This window comes from Tamandua tetradactyla, chromosome 6, assembly GCF_023851605.1.
Source record: "Tamandua tetradactyla isolate mTamTet1 chromosome 6, mTamTet1.pri, whole genome shotgun sequence".
In the NCBI taxonomy this organism is placed as follows: Eukaryota; Metazoa; Chordata; class Mammalia; order Pilosa; family Myrmecophagidae; genus Tamandua; species Tamandua tetradactyla.
The window spans coordinates 29,121,657-29,139,099 of record NC_135332.1 but is presented as its reverse complement, the minus strand read 5'-3'; the positions used below and the strand labels follow the sequence as shown (position 1 = coordinate 29,139,099).

The window sequence follows — 17,443 nt, the reverse complement described above, 5'->3', positions numbered from 1 at the left end:
TCCACTGGCAGCAATCCCTTCAGATACAAGGCTACTCTGAAATGCAGAGGGATTCCATTTCAGGGTGTAGACTGTTAACCATTGTATCTGACCTTCATTTTTACAACTTGGGATCTGATAGGAGAAAAGCCTGCTTCATCTCTCAGGACCAAGGTAGAGAATCTGTGATGAGGATATTGGCCTCTGCCTCGTTGTTCACTATCCCTGCTGCCTGCGTCTCCCTACCCTACCCGATCCCCTCCTAGGCACAGCTTTCCACAGTAGCTCAGTTAAGTAGTGGCAAGAGTGGCATCTCTTCAGAGCTGTGTGCCAGGCACTGAGCTAAGTACTTTCCATGTATTTGTGCCTTTATTCCTCTTTGTGCTGTCCCCATTTAATAGGGGACATATTAATACTAATATTAAGTAACTTGCACAGGATCATGTGTTTAATAAGTGGCGGAACAGGGACATGAAACAAGATCTCTCTTCCTCTGAAGATGTCACTCTGAATTTCTATGAAAGCGCTTCTTCATTAGGGTACCAGAAGTGGGTCCAGAGATGTTAATTCTCCATCCTTGGGGTTTGCCATGTGAAAAAGGCTGGGGGCAATGCTTTATGATAAAATGAAATTCCATTTAACATATCTGTTTTGATGTGTATAAGGTTATCCTCCCTGTAGGTTTATTCTCAGGGTCACCTCTTCTATCTCTGACTCTCCCTAATTCTTTTCCTAGAGAATTTCCTCTTCCCTTGTTTTACCATGTCACCTTCTGTACCTACTCCCACAGATGGCATCTTCTTACATGTCTGTCCTTTTGAAGGTAGCTTGTATGGTAGCTAATAAATGTGTGCTGAACAAAAGGGCTGGAGGAAAACTAGGGTTCTCTTAGTGGGGGATTCTGGAGGCTCTCAAGTAGGATAACTCATCCAAGAATTAGGGACCCGGAAGCTGCTAGTCTAATGAAGGAGTTAGGGTTCCTAATTGAAAGCCCACCATTGTCCTTGATTGGAGTATGTTCTGCCCTAATACAGGGTGACATGGGGAGGGTGGCTGTTCAGCATCCACCTTGGACTTGGAGCAGTGCCACTACTTCTTAGTCCTGGACACACACCGCTCAGGCAGTGATCACAGCATCTTTTCTGTGGCCTGGTCCAGGGCCAATTTCCCATAGTACCCAGCTCTGTGCCATATGCCCAGTGATGCTCAATCAATATAAAGTAACTTAGAAGACTCCTGAGGTTCCTAAATGCCAGAGCAAGTCTACCCAGTGTTGCCCAGTGCTGCTTAGTGACTGTCCTGCCTCCTAAAACACTGCCAGTTGCTCACAACACCCCAGGGTGGCAGTGCTGAGGTTCTGAAGGGAGCAGAGAGCAGGTATTACCTGAAACGTGAAATAATCTTATGGTTAAGCCAAGGCCAGTGTGGGACGAGGTCAGTTGGGGAGGTAGTTTACATAATTTCTGGGACCAAAGAACCTTGTGGAGCATCCTTCACCTACTGGCAGGGCCTGAGGCCCCACCACTAAGAAACTCCCTCTTTCCAGAAGGTTGTTTGACTGTACTTAGAGCCTACTATTCTGACTTTTAATTGAGCAGCTGGGCACAGGCCTCTAGCCAAAAGGCAAAGGTGCTCAGAAAGGGAGGCAGAGTTACCTCCAGCTAGCTTTTTGTAACAGCCACAGGTGACTAGTCTGAATACTAAACTGGCTGTGAGGATTTGTCTTATTGCACACGTGCTTCAGCTCCCCAAAGTGGGTCCTAATCGGGACTGTCACCTCCTCTAACAGCCTCAGTGTGGGGCTGCTGGGCCTTCCTTTCCGGCTTCAACTGCTGACTGTGCTGTCGGCACTGCCTGTTGTGTTCCAGAGAGGGCATCTGTCCCTTCCCTGTAAACCTGATACCTTTGCTGGCTCCAAATTTTGCAATCTATTTTCAGATGTAAAATGAGAATCGAGGGTTAACAAGGAAATGGCCTTGGGCACTAACTGGGGTTGTGGCCAAGCTAATCAGAATAAATTCTTTATTGCCATTGGCTTGGGGCCAGCAGCAACCCTGCCTGATGTGCTCTATTTGGAACCCTGCCTATAGGGGACCGTGTTCCCACTCCCAGTTAAGATGGGTGCTGGGGGAGTCCGCCTAGCCCTGAGTCCTCCAGGGAGCAGGGGGGCAGAGCTGAGCGGCCGCCTGAGCTTGGCGGGAGGAGGAGACTGAGGATAGGGAGGTGGGGAGATCCGGCTAGAGGGGAGGCTCCGACGTCTCCTTCCTTCCTGGTTCCTGCAGTAGCTACTGCCACTGCTCAGCTCCGCAAGGAGGGAGCCAGCGACTCAGACGGTGACTCAGAGGCAGAGCAGCAGCGCGCGGGTCAAGGAGCATTGGCGTCCATGCGCCTGGGGTAAGGGGACCATGCTGGCATCAGCTGACACTCCCCAGGGAGGGCTGCCCCCATCCGAAGCTGGGCCGGTCTGCTCCTCTGGAGACAGGGGTGGGAATGGAGGTGGAGAGGGCTACCCACCTGGCTTACCTTGACCCCCCACCCTGTTCCTGATGGAGCCTATCCCTCCACCTTCCTGCAGTGAGGTGCCAGGATTCCCACAGGGCCGGGAAGAGGCACAAAGATACCCAAACACCAGAGGAGTTTGGGAACTTTCAAGGGGCTGATGGCATGAGTTTCCCTCCTGTGTCAGCCTCTGCAGCATGGGCCCATCTGCCCTCACCTCCTGGCCACTCCTACCCCACTGTGTCCTGTATCTGTCCCCTCTCAGCCTGAACCCCTCAGGTGCTTGTTCCATAAACTGATCTGAGCTGCTTCCTGGCCTCGAGCCAGCCTTGCCCCCCAGTCCTGTCCCCCACGGAGCTTCAGGGCATTATTGATCCGTGGTGGAGCCCGGCCAGGCCAGGGTGCCTGTGAACATTGTCGTGGGACCTGTGCCGACCTCGGCAGGTTCTTGGCAACTTCTCTACCCACAGTATTTTCCTTGGCTCATGCCAGTCCCCTCTCCTGGCCAGATGGGTGGTGCTTCCCAGGAGCCCCAAGGACCTGAATACTAGAGAGGGGTGGGAAGGCTCTGGGGGACCGAGGTCCAAGGTGGGAATCCTGGGGACGATGTCTGGTAGGAGGAGGCCCAGGACAAAATTGGGGCTGTCTCAGGCCTCGGTTTCCCTGTGCAGAAAATGGAAGTCTGAGAACTTGAGGATATAGATACCAGTTGTTGGGGAGTTGGGGTCTAAGGGACTGGGGGCAGGGCTCTGCAGGGCACCCGAGTCCTGGAACCCTGGCAGTGGTGGTGGAGGGCCCTGAGGGAATAGGCCACTGGAGTGCGCTCTGCCCAGTCTCTGAATCCCTCTGTCCTTTCTTGGAGCCTCTTCCCTCGCTCCCCCGTCCCACCTCTGATGATCCCCAAGGAACCGAAAGCCTGAGTGTTTTCTGGAGCTGGGAGTGTGTATGTGCCCAGGGCGGGGCTGGGTGGATGCCCAGTGCTGTGCTCTGGGCACCGGTCTGCCTGCTGAGTTCTAGTTCCCCAGGGGTGTGGGCAGAGAGACCTGCTCAGCCAGGGTAGGGCCAGACTTGGTGAGTGGCATGGCAGGGGAAGGGAAGATGTGTTGGGGGTTCTTATCCCAGAGAGGGCAGGATGGACTGGGGGGAAGCTGCGTGACAGCAGGGCATGAGCTGATGGGATCTCTCTCCCCTCAAGGGCCCCCTCAGGACAAGGTGACGTCCTTTCCCCACCGCTCTGCCCGACATCCTGAGCGGGGAGTGGCCTCTCCCTTCTCCATGGACTTCCAGGAGAGGGCCCCTCCCTCCCTGGCCGAGAGCACCCAGTCCTCCAAGTCCAGCAGCGCCCAGCAGGTCTGGGGACAGGAAAGTAGGCAATGGGTGGGCTTTGCTGGGCCAAAGGAGAGGGGACAGAGGTGGTGGCCTCACCAGCCACTCCCTCCCTCTCTGTCCTGGACTGCAGGCCTCAGAGTTGTGGGAGGTAGTGGAGGAACCTCGGGGCAGGCTGGGGCCAGAAGGTATCCTGCCTGAGCGGCAGGAAGGCCACCTGCTTAAGAAGAGGAAGTGGCCTCTGAAGGGCTGGCACAAGGTAGGGTGGGCAGGGTGAGGGAAGGAGCCAGAAGTGGGGTGGAGTGGGAATGGAGAGGGCAGCTGCTGGGCGGTACTGGTACTTGCCTGTGGAGAAGAGGAAGAATCTCTTCATACGATTGATCTCTGCCCCGCCCCCTTTTCTCCGGCCTCCGGGGCTCCTGCTCCTCCTGTGGGCAACCTCACAGAGATACTTTGTGCTCGAGGACGGGATCCTTCACTATGCGACATCACGGCAAGATGTGAGTCAAGGCCTTGGCATGGGGTCGTGGTGGGTTTCTGGCTGCAGAGCATCCTGGGCTGGCAGGGGGCATCTGGAATCACACAGAGCAGGGCCTGTACCCGAGGTGTGCTGTTTGCTGGGGGAATTACTTCCCCGGGTCTCAGCTTCCTCACCTCTAAGATAGGGTGAGTGTGGTGACCCATTTGGAGGGTCGTGGTCAGTCAAGAGATATAAATATGTAAGGTTTTCTGGACGGTGCTTAGCACAAAAAAAGGGCCCAAGACATAGGAACTTAATCATCCTCATCCTTGTCCCCTTTCTCATGCTGGACACAAGGAACTGAAGGCCCTAGACCCCCAGATTCTCTCCACTAGGGCATTTTCTTCCTCAGCCTTGCAGATTCCTAAGGGTGGCAATATTTTTCCTTGCTCTATGTAGAGTTTAGAATGTGACTTGATGCCGTGGCCTGCTCTGTGCACAGTGTGATGAATGACTGCCGACTGGTGCTGTGACTTAGGCACAGGCTTGAACCTGCTGCCTAACCCTTGAGCTTAGAGTAGCCTCAGGAAGATGGTGGCTCCCTGTCCCCAGGAGCGTAAAGCCAGTTCTCCTACCCACCCCCCTCAATCTCCACCCTAGATTACCAAGGGGAAGCTCCATGGCTCCATTGATGTCCGACTATCTGTCATGTCCATCAACAAAAAGGCCCAGCGCATTGACCTTGACACTGAAGACAACATCTACCACCTCAAGGTGAGTTGCTTGGCCCCCAGCCTGGCAGAGGCACTGGGGCACAAAGGAGAAAGGGGCATGGGCAGAGCATCTCAAGAAGGGAGTTCCCATCATGTGATGTAGTTAGTGGCAGGCGAGCCTACCCTTATGGATTGTTCTGTGGACAGACACAGACCTTGGGCTCTGGCCCTTGGGGCAGCTGTGCAAAGGGACTCCAGCCCTTGGGGCCTTCCTGCAAAGGGACTTTACAAGCTGGAGCCTATAGGGAGAGACTCTGCTTGCTTGAGGACCTGAGCACCAACTTCTTGCCTCTGGAGAGCAGTTTCTCCTTTCATGCATTCCTCCCCCTCCACTGTTTCTGCAGATCAAATCCCAGGACCTGTTCCAGAGCTGGGTGGCCCAGCTGCGTGCCCACCGCCTGGCCCAGCGCCTGGACATGTCCCGCGACCCACTGCCGGGCACCACCCACTGGAAGGAAAGAGGGGCTCTGGGGTGGGCATGGGGCAGGTGAAGTGGAGATGGGGGTGGGGGTTGTTGGGAACTGTGAGACCCAGGGTGGCAGGCACCCTCCTTCCTGATCCTTGGCTTGCCCCACAGGTTCCTGGTGCCCAGCATCCAACGGCAGGGAGCGCCTCGGCCCTACCAGGGCTTGGACCTCGGGAGAAGGTGTTTTCCTGGCTGAGGCACAGTGATGGGCTAGACCGCTGCTCTCATGGTGAGGGGTCCTTGGTCCAGTGCCTCTGTGGGTGGGGCCCAAGTTGGCAGGGCTTGGTGGCATCAGTAGTCACAGAGAGGAGAATAAGTCACTCCATGCCTACCTTGAGGGGCTCAAGCCTGATGGGAAAACTCAGCCTCTGCCTCCAGAATGACCGGGTCTACTTGTGTCCTGCCTTGTGAGCCCCAGGCTTCCAGAGGATGGTGGGATCCGGGCCCTAGGCGCAGAGGTAGATGGGGATGCAGGGCAGGTCCATGTAAGGGAAGACACTGACTGCAAGGCAGAGGCCGGGGAGGGTCCTGAGGCATGGAGCTTGGGAGGAGGGAGTGTGTTTGGAGTCAGGGGCTGCAGTATTGACCCAGGGAGGGGCAGACCAGGTGGAGAGAGGGCATGGCACCTCGGCCTGTGTGAAGGGCGTGGAGGTGAGGTGTGGTTTGGATGCAGGTACACTGGGAAGCCAGGGAGACCAGGGCAAGGCCAAACTAAGGGGCCTGTGTTAGGAACTGCTCTGAGCCCATGAGCTGGGGGTGAGGGTAAGGTAGGTGAGACTGCGTCAGGATTTCTGTGGCTGCCAGATGAAGTCTTAAGAGGAGGAAGGGGAGTGGATGGACAGACTTTGGCCTTAGGAGAGGGACTTCCTCACTCCATTTCCCCTCAGAGCTCTCCGAGTGTCAGGGGAAGCTCCAGGAACTGCACAGACTCCTCCAGGGCCTGGAGTCCCTGCACCGAATCCCCTCAGCCCCTGTGATACCCACACACCAGGTGAGGGCCAGGGGCGCGCCTGCTTCCTCTATCCCCGTCACTTCCCTGGAAGGTCATCTCCAGTCCCCTGTATCACTGCAGCTTCCTGGAGAGCCACGCCTCGCCCAGCTGCCTCTTTGCCTCTTGTCCAAACTGTCCTTTGAGTGACTCCTGAGCCCTTGGGTCTGCCAGCATATGGGTCTTCCTCCTCCTTCGGGATGTCATTTGTCTCCGCCACCTTGGCTGGGCTGCTGGGCCTTCTGTGTCCAGACTGCTCTGTGTTCTCGCCTGGGACCTTTTGCCACTCATCTGTGCTTTAACGGTGTGCTGCCCCCCTTCCCCATCCTGAGAGTGTAATTCCCCTCCTTGGCTTGCCAGTCCTCAGTGACAACCGAGAGACCCAAGAAGGGGAAGCGGACGAGCCGCATGTGGTGCACGCAGAGCTTTGCCAAGGACGACACCATTGGACGGGTGAGGTGGGGGTGGCCCAGCTCGCTAGGGTGTGATGCCCTAAGACAGGCCGTCCCCTGAGAACCCTCCCCCTCCCCTACAGGTAGGCCGTCTCCATGGCTCTGTCCCTAACCTGTCCCGCTACCTGGAATCCCGGGACTCCTCGGGCCCCCGTGGGCTGCCGCCCCCAGACTACGCCCACCTGCAGCGCAATTTCTGGGCCCTGGCACAGAAGGGTGAGTGTATGTTGGAGGGGTTGAGGTGCAGGTAGGAGGGGACGGGGAGGGGGTGTGACGGCCTGTTCCCACCCCCCTCGCAGTGCACAGCTCCCTCAGCAGTGTGCTGGCTGCCCTCACCGCTGAATGGGACCGACTGAGGGACCTGCACCAGGGGTCAGAGCTGTCAAGGATAGGGGTGAGGCTCAGGGAGCAGGGTGGCTGGTGGGAGGAGAGGGCTGCAGGCCTTGGGGGCTGATAGCAGCTGTGGGGTGGGGGTAGGGGGAGGCAGTGACAGGCTCAGCAGGGACCAGGGCGCAGGGTGAGGAGGCCTTCATCTCCCTGTCCCCCTGTCCCGCACCCATTCCCTACAGGTCTCTGAGGCCCCAGCTGGCCAGAGGCGCCTCCACTCACAGTCCGTCTCCTCGGACACCACTGCAGACTCCTTCAGTTCCCTCAACCCCGAGGAGGTGAGGAGCCGGGGTGGACCATGGGGCCGTGTCTCCTGGGCCTTGTTTCTGAAGCAGACGTGAAGGCCCAGCGTGGTGGGCAAGGTTGGTTTTCTGTCCTGAAACAGAGCCCAGAAACCCTTGTTCCAGCATCCTCCAAATCAGCAGCCGCAGCATCTTGGCAATTCCTTAGCAATGAGCAGAGTACTTTTACTTTTAATCCAGAGTTTTGGGAGGCACTTATTCTAATCCTCAGCTTTACGGACAAGGACACTGAGAGCCAGAGTCTAACCTGTGGACCCAGGCTCCCGCAGTCCTGAGCTGGCTGAGCTGGGACTCAGGGCTGCCAAGGGCAGACTCTGTGCAGGTTTGAAACTCGCGCCACTTCATGCTAGTTTTGTGATCCCAGGCCTCAATGTCCTTGTCTGCAAAATGGGAGTATTTATAATTGCACCTACCTCACTGGGTTGATCTGTGCAAAGAGCTTAGAGTGGGGCAGGGCTCAGAGTCAGGGCCCAGGAAGTGTGAACAGTTATTCTGGAACCTGTGTTCCCTTACTCCCAGGCTGCTGTTCATTCCACAACCCCTTCTGACCTCCCTCAACGCCCTCTGCCTCTTCTTCCTGCTGGGCTCAGATGGTAAAAGCCCCTGGTTGTGCTTCCCTCCCAAGGGGACTGTCAGGCAAGGGGAAGTTCTACCTAACTCTCCCAGCCTGGCCTGAGGGCACTCACGTCCCTCTGGCTCCCCCCCAGCAAGAAGCTCTGTACATGAAGGGGCGAGAGCTGACCCCCCAGCTGTCCCAGAGCAGTATCCTGTCCCTCGCTGACTCCCACACCGAGTTCTTTGATGCCTGCGAGGTTCTTCTTTCTGCCAGCTCTTCTGAGAATGAGGTAAGAGAGGAGGGAAGCTGGCAGTGAGAGGGGAGGGACACAGGGAATATAGGGTGGGCGCCAGAGAGACCAGATTGAGATTCCCAAGTCCTTTCTAACCTCCTCAGCTGCTGTCTCTGAAAATGCATCAAAACCCACTGGGTTTATATGGCTCTGCTTGGGAATCTCCACTGGGACCCTTCTTCCAGTTGAACATACTTTATTCCCATGGGGCTCTTGAGAAACTGCCACCTCAACCCCAGCCCCAGTAATCTTCTGGTGACACCATTTCAGTTTCTGCACTCCCTCGGCCCTCACTCCCCAACCCTAAGCCTCAGTAACTTCCCCACTTCCCCTTCCCATGTGTCCTGCCACATCCCTGTGCATTCTCCCACCTCTTAGGGCCAGGCGCTCCCTGTCCCAAGGTGGCTGGGCCCACTCTGTGATGCCATGCATCCTGGGGCAGTAACTGAGAGCTCAGACCCCAAATACATTCTCTTCCCCTTCCCACCAAAGGGCTAGTGGGGCAGATTCCTGGCAGGTTCTGGGCACCACCCAGCTGCCCAGAGGAGGCCCAGTCTGCCCAGCTTGTCATCTGTCCTGGTCCAGGGCTCAGAGGAGGAGTCGTGCATCAGTGAAATCACCACCAGCCTGTCTGAGGAGGTGCTGGACCTCAGGGGAGCCGAGCGCTGTCAGAAAGGTGCCTGCCAGGGCCCGCAGGCCAAGGGAGGCTGGAGAGGGCAGAGAAGGGGGCTGCTGTCCATTGCCAGGCCCCATGGAGAGACAGTCCCTTGTGGGGTACTGACCCCAGAGGTGACCCCAGGAGCTACAGAAGGCAAAGCTGTGAGCAGTGGCTATAGAGCCTGGATCAGGGTCAGGCTTGGGCCTTCGTTCCGGGAGCTGGGAAAGCTCTCACAGGGCCTGAAAGGGAGGTGGGAGATTCCACTTTGCCACTCTTTAGCTGTGTGGCTTTGGCAGTGTGAGTATGGCGATTCTCAGCCATCTGAATGCCCGGGGGAGCTCAGCAAGAATTAGATTCCTGCCCCCACTCTGTGCTGCCCCAGTGAGTTGAGGCCGGGGCCTGGGCACTTGGAGATCTACGAGCTCCTTGAGTCTGGGAAGCCGGGGCCCGGAGGGAGAGTGACGTGGCTGGGGTGGGCCCTGGAGCTTGTGTCCCAGGGAGAGCTGCTGCAGGGCCCCCCCGACGCCGCTGCCTGCCCGCGGCCAGCGGGCCCGGGGCCGACGTGAGCCTGTGGAACATACTGCGCAACAACATCGGCAAAGACCTGTCCAAGGTGTCGATGCCCGTGCAGCTCAACGAGCCACTCAACACCCTGCAGCGGCTCTGCGAGGAGCTCGAGTACAGCGGCCTCCTGGACCAGGCCAGCCGCGCTGCCGACCCCTGCGAACGCATGGTACCTGCCCTGCCCGCCTCCCACCAAGTCCTGCCTGCTAAAGGGCCCCCCCGGAGCCCCAGACCTTGCTTAAAGGGTGTGGAGGTGGCGTCCCCTCTCCTGGGGACCCGCTCCCCCCCCCCAGTGCCATACCCCCTGCCCTCCCCCAGGTGTACGTTGCAGCCTTCGCTGTCTCTGCCTATTCCTCCACCTACCACCGGGCTGGCTGCAAGCCCTTCAACCCTGTGCTCGGGGAGACCTACGAGTGTGAGCGGCCCGACCGAGGCTTCCGCTTCATCAGCGAGCAGGTGGGTGCCCTGGGAGCAGAACCAGGGCAGGGAAAAGTCTGGCCTCAGGGAGGAGAAGCAGGCCAGGGGCCAGGGTGCTGGGGAGGGAGCCTGGGGCCACCTGCTGTGTGTGAGACCCGGTGCCATGCCCTGGGTGCTGGGTGCGGCGAGGTCTGCTCTGGGGACGTCCCAGCGTGGGAGACAGATGTGAAATGAGGAGTTGCTGTGCCATGTTCGAGGGTCTGGAGATGGATCACAGAAGCTCCTGGGAGGTTGTTCAGCTCAATCTGGGAAGGCCTGCCCCAAGGGTGGCACTTAGGTTAAGCCTAGAAAGATGGACTAGAGTTGGCCAGAAATAGAAGAGGTGGGGACAAGGGGCTGCTCCAGACTGTGAAGGAAGGGTAAGGGCGGGGAGCATGTTTGGGAAGAGTCAGAGAAGTGAAGGAGGAGGCAGGCCAGACTCTGAGGAGCCTTGGAGGTAAAGATAAGGAGGTTGACTATTTTTATTTCTACCCTGAAGGCAGTGGGGAGTCATTGAAGGATCTTTTTTTTTTTTTTTGTATGGTGGGGTCACATTTCATTCTCTTTCCACGTGAGGTCATTGAAGGATTTTAAGAAGTGGAGTGACAAGTTCAGAATTGCACTTACAAAGAGCACTCAGCAGTGTGTGGGGACGGTTTGGGGAAGGCCCTAGCCGGCCACCCCTGTCATCTCTGTCAGAGACCACAAGTCTGCACGTGGGCCGTGGCAGCCGGACCAGATGGACATTGGAGTCAGGAGATATTTGTGTTACCCTTGACAGGACTCAGTGGTCAACAGGGTGTGCTTGTGTGTGTGCGTGTGCGTGTGAGAGAGAAAGAGAGAGAGGGAGGGAGGCAGGGTGGGGTGGTGGGCAGCGCAGGTGGTCACTGAGAGGGAGGAATCTGGGGTGGCCTCAGTTTCAGGTTTGAGGGATTCAGGGAGCGTGTGGTGATGTCATTCAGCAAGAGGGAGACTGTGGGAGGAAGGTGATTGGATGTAAAGGGACTCACCCATGTAGGGTTGACTTCCGGGGGAGGGTCCAGCGGGCGCTAGGGTATTTAGGCCTGGAGGACCTTGGCAAGCACAGGTGGAGCTGACAGGTCGGGGAGTCATGGACCCCTTGTGGGCGAGTGTCTGGGGAGGAGGGCACTCATGGAAGGTGGAGGGGCAAGGAGGGGGGTATGCCCAGAGAAGGAGTGTCACTGAGCCCAGGGGCAAGAAGGGAGGGAGGGTGGACCCCAGACTAGCCTGGGGGGAGCGTCATCAGCTTCTTGAGTGAGGGTTTCAGAGGAGGCACGGGGCAGAGCGTGGATCAGTGGGCATGGAGAAAAGTGGAGGTAAAAAGTTTAGAGAAAAATGTAGATTGTCTCAAAAAATTTACTGTAAGGGGAAGAGGAGCAGCAGCTAGAGAGGAAGAAAAGGGTTGAGACAATTTTTGTTTGTTTATATTTTAAATGCTTTTGAAAACATGGTGAAAAGTTTGCCCAGTGCAATAGTGCGTGCAATAGAAAGTAAGTCCCCCCGCGCCATGCTGTGAGATGTTTGCTCCCAGTTTTCGTAAATCCTCCCAGAAATGTTTTATAGATGTGCATGTATAGAAAGGGAAGGTTTACTGTTTTTTAAGACAGATGATCAAAAATATTTATAATCAGTGATAAGGAGAAATATAGAGGGAGGGACTGAAGGTCCAGATGACAGAGGGGACTGGGAGGAGAAGGAGGCCTGGGAGTGAGGGGTTGGGGTGCAGAGAGGAGGAGGGGGGAGCCCTGGCTGGAGGAGCAGGTGTGAGTGGGGCCAAACGTGGAAGGAGTTGCCATCTCCTGCTTTATTCTTCCTGTGATGCTGGGGTGTGGTTGGAAGGGAGGAGCCTGCTCCAGTGAGAGGGGCATGGGCCCAGGCCTTCAGGGACAATTGCTGGGTGATGCTAAGGGCCCAGATGTGAACACTCTGTAGAGTGAGAAGTTTCCCAAGTATGTTGTGTGTGTACCTCGGCAGTGGTGGGGGTAGGTGGGGGTGTAACCTAGAGCTCAGGGTGGGCATGGAGGAGGCAGGTGTCAGGGATTTTCTGGCAAATGGAAGGAGCAGTGTTGTGGAAACTACTGGCGTGAGAGTGGCTGAAGTGGTGGAGCAGAGACTAGGCTGGAGAGGGAGGGAAAAGAAGCGAGAAAGTGGAGGAGGTAGGTACCTTGGAGACTTGGGCAGAAGCTGTGCGAATGAGGGAATTTTGAGAGAGGCAAGGAAAACAGGCTGTGGGATATCAGAGTTTAAGGTTCCATATGTGGAGCCATTCCAAGAGAGGACAAGGCCAAGGGTTTCAAGGGTGTGGTATGGAGGTTGCAGGTGATGTTCAGATTTTGGGGGTGGAAACAGTGAGGGAAGAGGGTCCTTAGGGCAGGACTGGGCTTCAGGAAGGGCAAGAGGTGAAGGCCCCACCTGGCACAATTTAGAGGCTTGAGCAGGGGTTCTGGAGGGCTCCAAGGGGAGCAAGAAGGGAGAACATAGGACTCTGTGGGGCAAGGACAGGGGACTGGAAGGGTTGGAATTCAGGTGGTGGCCAAGGATGACATGGATGAGAGACTTGGAACTAACTGGCCTCCTGGTTCACAGGGGAACTGGGAGTCAGGCTCAGAATTTGGTGGGGAGGGGGACTGGGAGCCAGGAGAAGACCCCAAGGTCCTCAGGAGCAGCCTCAAGAGAGCTGCTCTGTTGCCTCAAGGTCTCCCACCATCCCCCCATCTCGGCGTGCCATGCAGAGTCCGAGAACTTCATCTTCTGGCAAGGTGAGGGGCAGGTGTGGGTGGACTGGGGGTGAAGGGCATTTGAGGGATGGGCTGGAACACTCTTATCTCTGCAATTCCTTCTCCTTCCCTCAACCCCAACTCCAGACATGAAGTGGAAGAACAAGTTCTGGGGCAAATCCCTGGAGATAGTGCCTGTGGGGACAGTCCACGTCAGCTTGCCCAGGTGAGTGTCCCAGGGCCCCCAGCAGCCAGGCCCAGCCCAGAGGCCACTGATCCTCTAGCCTGGGGATGGAGCAGGTGGTGGGGACAGACCAGGAGGGCCTGAAGCCCACTGGGATGGGGGTGGGGACGGCACTGCCTGTGCATTTCCACCTGTATTCACAGCAGTTGCCAATAAGGAAAAGTGAAAATCTTAGAATGTGGAGCTGGCAGGCAGGGCTCTTAGAGGTCATCTGACTCAGTGGCTTCCACACTTTTTTGACCTTGACTCCCAGTAAGGAGTACATTTGATACTGCAAGCCAGCATAACACACACACATATGCCCCCCTTCCCTCCCCCACTGAAACCTAGGTTTTTATTCCAGAACCTATAGGTCACCAACCATATTTGAAAAACACTCATTTAGCTCATTTTACAAGTGAAGAGACAAAAGCCAGAGAGGGAAATGAACCCACCTGTTCTAGTTTGCTAGCTGCCAGAATGCAATATACCAGACACAGGATGACGTTTAAAAAGGGAATTTATATAGTTCTCAGGCCGAGAAAATGTCCCAATTAAAACAAGTCTACAGAAATGTCCAATCTAAGGCATCCAGGGAAAGATACCTTGGTTCAAGAAGGCCGATGAAGTTCAGGGTTTCTCTCTCAAGTGGAAAGGCACATGGCGAACACAGAGTTTCTCTCTTATCTGGAAAGGCACATGGTGAACATGGCATCATCTGCTAGCTTCTTTGTGTTTCATGAAGCTCCCTGGGAGGCATTTTCCAAAGAACATCTCCAAAAGTTGCTGGCTGGTAGACTCTGCTTCTCATGGCTGTATCGTTCTACTCTGTTCTTTCTGAATCACTCTCATTCTCCAAAATGTTTCCTCTTTTATAGGACTTCAGAAACTAATCAAGACCACCCAAATGGGTGGAGACATGTCGTCACCTAATCCAGTTTAACAACCACTCTTGATTAAATCACACCTCCAGGGAGATGAAATAATTACAGTTTCAAACATACAGTACTGAATAGGGATTAGAAGAAATGGCTGCCTTTAAAAAAATGGGATTAGGATTTTCTAGGGGACATACATCCTTTCAAACCAGCACACCACCCAAAGTGTTCCAGGAGTTTGCTAGAAGCCAGCGTTGGGGGTGGGAGAGATCCTGGACTTGGAGCCAGAAATCCTACAGAGAGTCAAGAAGGCTGAAAAATAACTTGATGCCTCAGAGCTTCGAGAATGCCATCCATAAAACAGGAATAATGAATAAGACCCAATGGAAGTGAGGATTCCATAGGACAATAGATGTGACTTTCCTTGGTCATTGGGACCTGAGGGCAGGGGCCGTGTCTGTCTTTCTGTCCCCAGCACTTAGGCATTCAGGAGCTTTCTAAGTGAATGGAGGTGCCTTCTGTGAAGGGTGTTCTGCGTCATAAATAGAAGCTGAGGCACAACCAGGATGCCAGGGTTCTCTCCCCAGAGCTGTGCCATCCCCTTTAGCGAGCCAGGTGCTCCAACCCAGGGTGGCAGCTCACTCCCTGGGGCTGTCCTTCCCATGCCCTGTGTCTCCCAGATTTGGGGACCACTTTGAGTGGAACAAGGTGACGTCCTGCATCCACAACATCCTGAGTGGCCAGCGCTGGATCGAGCACTATGGGGAGGTGTTGATCCGAAACACACAGGACAGCTCCTGCCACTGCAAGATCACCTTCTGTAAGGTGGGCATGCAACTCAGACCCCACCTTTCTGCCCCAGCAGCCTCTGCTGAAGCTCACCTGGGATGGGGGAGGGGCCACCTCCCTAAACGCCCTGTCTCCCCCACCCCAGGCCAAGTACTGGAGCTCCAACATCCACGAGGTACAGGGTGCTGTGTTCAGCCGGAGCGGCCGTGTCCTCCACCGACTCTTTGGGAAGTGGCATGAGGGACTGTACCGGGGACCCCCATCGGGTGGCCAGTGCATCTGGAAACCCAGTAAGTAGGGTGGTCGGCAAAGGCTGGGCAGGTTGAGGGCAGCTGTGGCACAGTCCACCTGCCCCAGCCCCTCGCTTTGCCCCCAGACTCAATGCCCCCAGACCATGAACGAAACTTCGGCTTCACTCAGTTTGCCTTGGAGCTGAATGAGCTGACCACAGAGCTGAAACGGTCACTGCCCTCCACGGACACACGGCTCCGGCCCGACCAGAGGTCTGTGACAGGCGAGCGTCACTCCAGAACCCCCGGGCTCACTCCCTTCTCAAAGCTGGGACTCCATCCTTCCTCTGAGGCATTGCCTCAGGGAAATGCAGCCTGTTCGGAGCAGGGCAGAGCTGGTTGGGGGCCCCAGTGGGCAGGCAGTTCTGCTGACCACAGTCTGGGTCCTTAGGTATCTGGAGGAAGGCAACATCCAGGCTGCCGAGGCTCAGAAGAGAAGGATCGAGCAGCTGCAGCGAGACAGGCGCAGAGTGATGGAGGAGAACAACATCGTCCACCAGGCCCGCTTCTTCAGGTGCCTGCCCAGGCTCCCTCGAACGCCCTCCTGCTCTGGGTGGGGGGCATGCCATGGGACCCTGGCTGTTCCACTTCTCACTTCCACCCATCCTCTACCCCAGGCGGCAGACAGACGGCAGCGGAAAGGAGTGGTGGGTGACCAACAACACGTACTGGAGGCTGCGGGCCGAGCCGGGCTACGGAAACCTGGACGGGGCAGTGCTCTGGTAGCCCTGGCCCCGGGGCAGGAGGCGCTGGCTCTCCAGCTCTCCTGCCTCCGCCCCCTACATGGACAGTGGGGCCGAGGCCAGCCTCCGCCCTGCTCCCAGCCCCTGAGAACCAGGGCGGTAGCCCTACCTCTGGCCCTTGCCCCTCTCCGCAGGCCGGAGGGGCTGTGTCTCAGCCCAGCCCCCACCCCATGGTTTGGGGTGGGAAATAGAATCTGTGCTTCCCCAGTCTTGTTGCCCTGGACACCCGGCATGTAAGATCCTTCTCGCTCTGTCTTCCCCCTTCCTGTCCCCCTTGGGGTGCTTGGGGGAGACTCCAGGCTTCCCAGAATTTGTTCCCCATTTCAGTGCCTTCCTAGGACACGGGGGACCACTTAATGCACCCCAGGCTTTCTATACCCTGGGCTCTGGCCCCAGTTGAGAGGTTGATGTGAATGAAGGAGAGGAGATGGCGTTTTCTTCCACCCCCCACCCCATGCCCTGTCCCCAGCATCTTCTCCCCTTGGCCTGTCCCAGCAGGGCTTTTTCCACCTCCCTCTGGTTGGTCCCTGGCCATCCTCCCATCCTGCTGGCTCCCCTTGCCCCACACTGCAAAACACCTGCAGCTTCCAGATCCTTAGTTTCTGATCCTCAAGCGGTTTCCCTCGGCTGCAGCTCAGAGGATCCCCCCAGAGTAGACAAGGCCTGGCCAGGAAGTGGGGAGCAGACAGACTGAGCAGGCAGTGTGCCTGGCCTCAGACCCCCAGGAGGGAGTTAGCATGTGTGAGTGTGAGTCGTCTGTGTGCCCACAGATGTGCGTGCATGTGTGCGTGCCCGTGTGCTGCTTGCAGGCAAGCAGGGTTCCTTCATGTAGCCGGGATGTCCCCCTGCTGGATGTCAGCCACCATTGCTGCTCATTTTCTCACAGTCTGACTCTGAGTAAGGTGACTTGCTGTGACATTCCAAGCCCTAATAAAGACTGTCTCGGACTTTGGCCATGACCATTTTTTAAAAACATGTTTGCTCAAGGTCAGGGCAAGGCCCATAGCTACCTGCACCTGAGCTAAATGTGTGGGCATCACCTGCCCTCTTCTTTAGCCACACATCTTGCCAATTCAATCTCAAATCTCTCGGCTCTGGCTCCTTTTCTCCATTGCACCTGGCTTACGCTGGGCCCTTATCAACCTTGCCTGGACCTCTGCAATAGCCTCTGAGCCTCCACCATTCCCTTTGTAATGCTGGCTTTCAGGGTAATATTTTAAAAGGGAAAATATGACACCTCTTGCCTCTTTAAAATACATCCATTGCTTCCTGGTGCTTAGAGGAAATATCCCAACTTCCAACAAGGCAGGAAATGCTCTGCATGGTCGCTGTCCCCCTCTTTGGCGTGGAGTGCTGTATGTTGACCCTCACACCTAGCCTGCCCCTACACAAAAAATAAAAAGATCATCGAGTGTTCAAGGAAGGGTGGAAGGGAAAGGAAGGACTGGGCGAGGCGGGTGGGGGGCAAGCCGCAGTTTCTCTTCACTTCCTCCACACTGAGGTGAGGTTCAGATTCCAGCTCCGAGATTCCACAGCTCTGCGATCATCATCGCATGGCCTGACCTTCTGCTCAGAGACTTCGTACCCTCATTAAGCTTTTTTGGTGTCTCAAATGAGAAAGTAT

The 17,443-nt window shown here is 56.3% G+C and overlaps 1 protein-coding gene across 2 annotated transcripts; it reads left to right on the top strand.

The window, feature by feature from the left end:
• The first annotated feature begins 31 nt into the window (after nt 1-31).
• Nucleotides 32-16,771, top strand: OSBPL7 (oxysterol binding protein like 7). 2 transcript variants are annotated; one of them, XM_077164617.1, is made up of 23 exons: nt 32-2,373; nt 3,674-3,828; nt 3,938-4,063; nt 4,251-4,304; nt 4,925-5,038; nt 5,382-5,501; nt 5,615-5,732; nt 6,391-6,494; nt 6,852-6,944; nt 7,027-7,159; nt 7,243-7,337; nt 7,513-7,608; nt 8,340-8,477; nt 9,066-9,162; nt 9,624-9,871; nt 10,021-10,158; nt 12,875-12,938; nt 13,044-13,122; nt 14,678-14,822; nt 14,932-15,076; nt 15,163-15,289; nt 15,468-15,590; nt 15,694-16,771. In XM_077164617.1, the coding sequence occupies exons 2-23, from the start codon at nt 3,754-3,756 to the stop codon at nt 15,800-15,802; spliced, it is 2,541 nt and encodes an 846-aa protein (XP_077020732.1). In that variant the 5' UTR covers nt 32-2,373; nt 3,674-3,753; the 3' UTR covers nt 15,803-16,771. The 2 variants fall into 2 exon arrangements, with proteins under 2 accessions (XP_077020732.1, XP_077020731.1); XM_077164616.1 differs by lacking the exons at nt 32-2,373; nt 3,674-3,828; nt 3,938-4,063; nt 4,251-4,304; nt 4,925-5,038 and having other exon boundaries at nt 5,492-5,732; nt 9,066-9,156.
• Nucleotides 16,772-17,443: the final 672 nt, after the last annotated feature.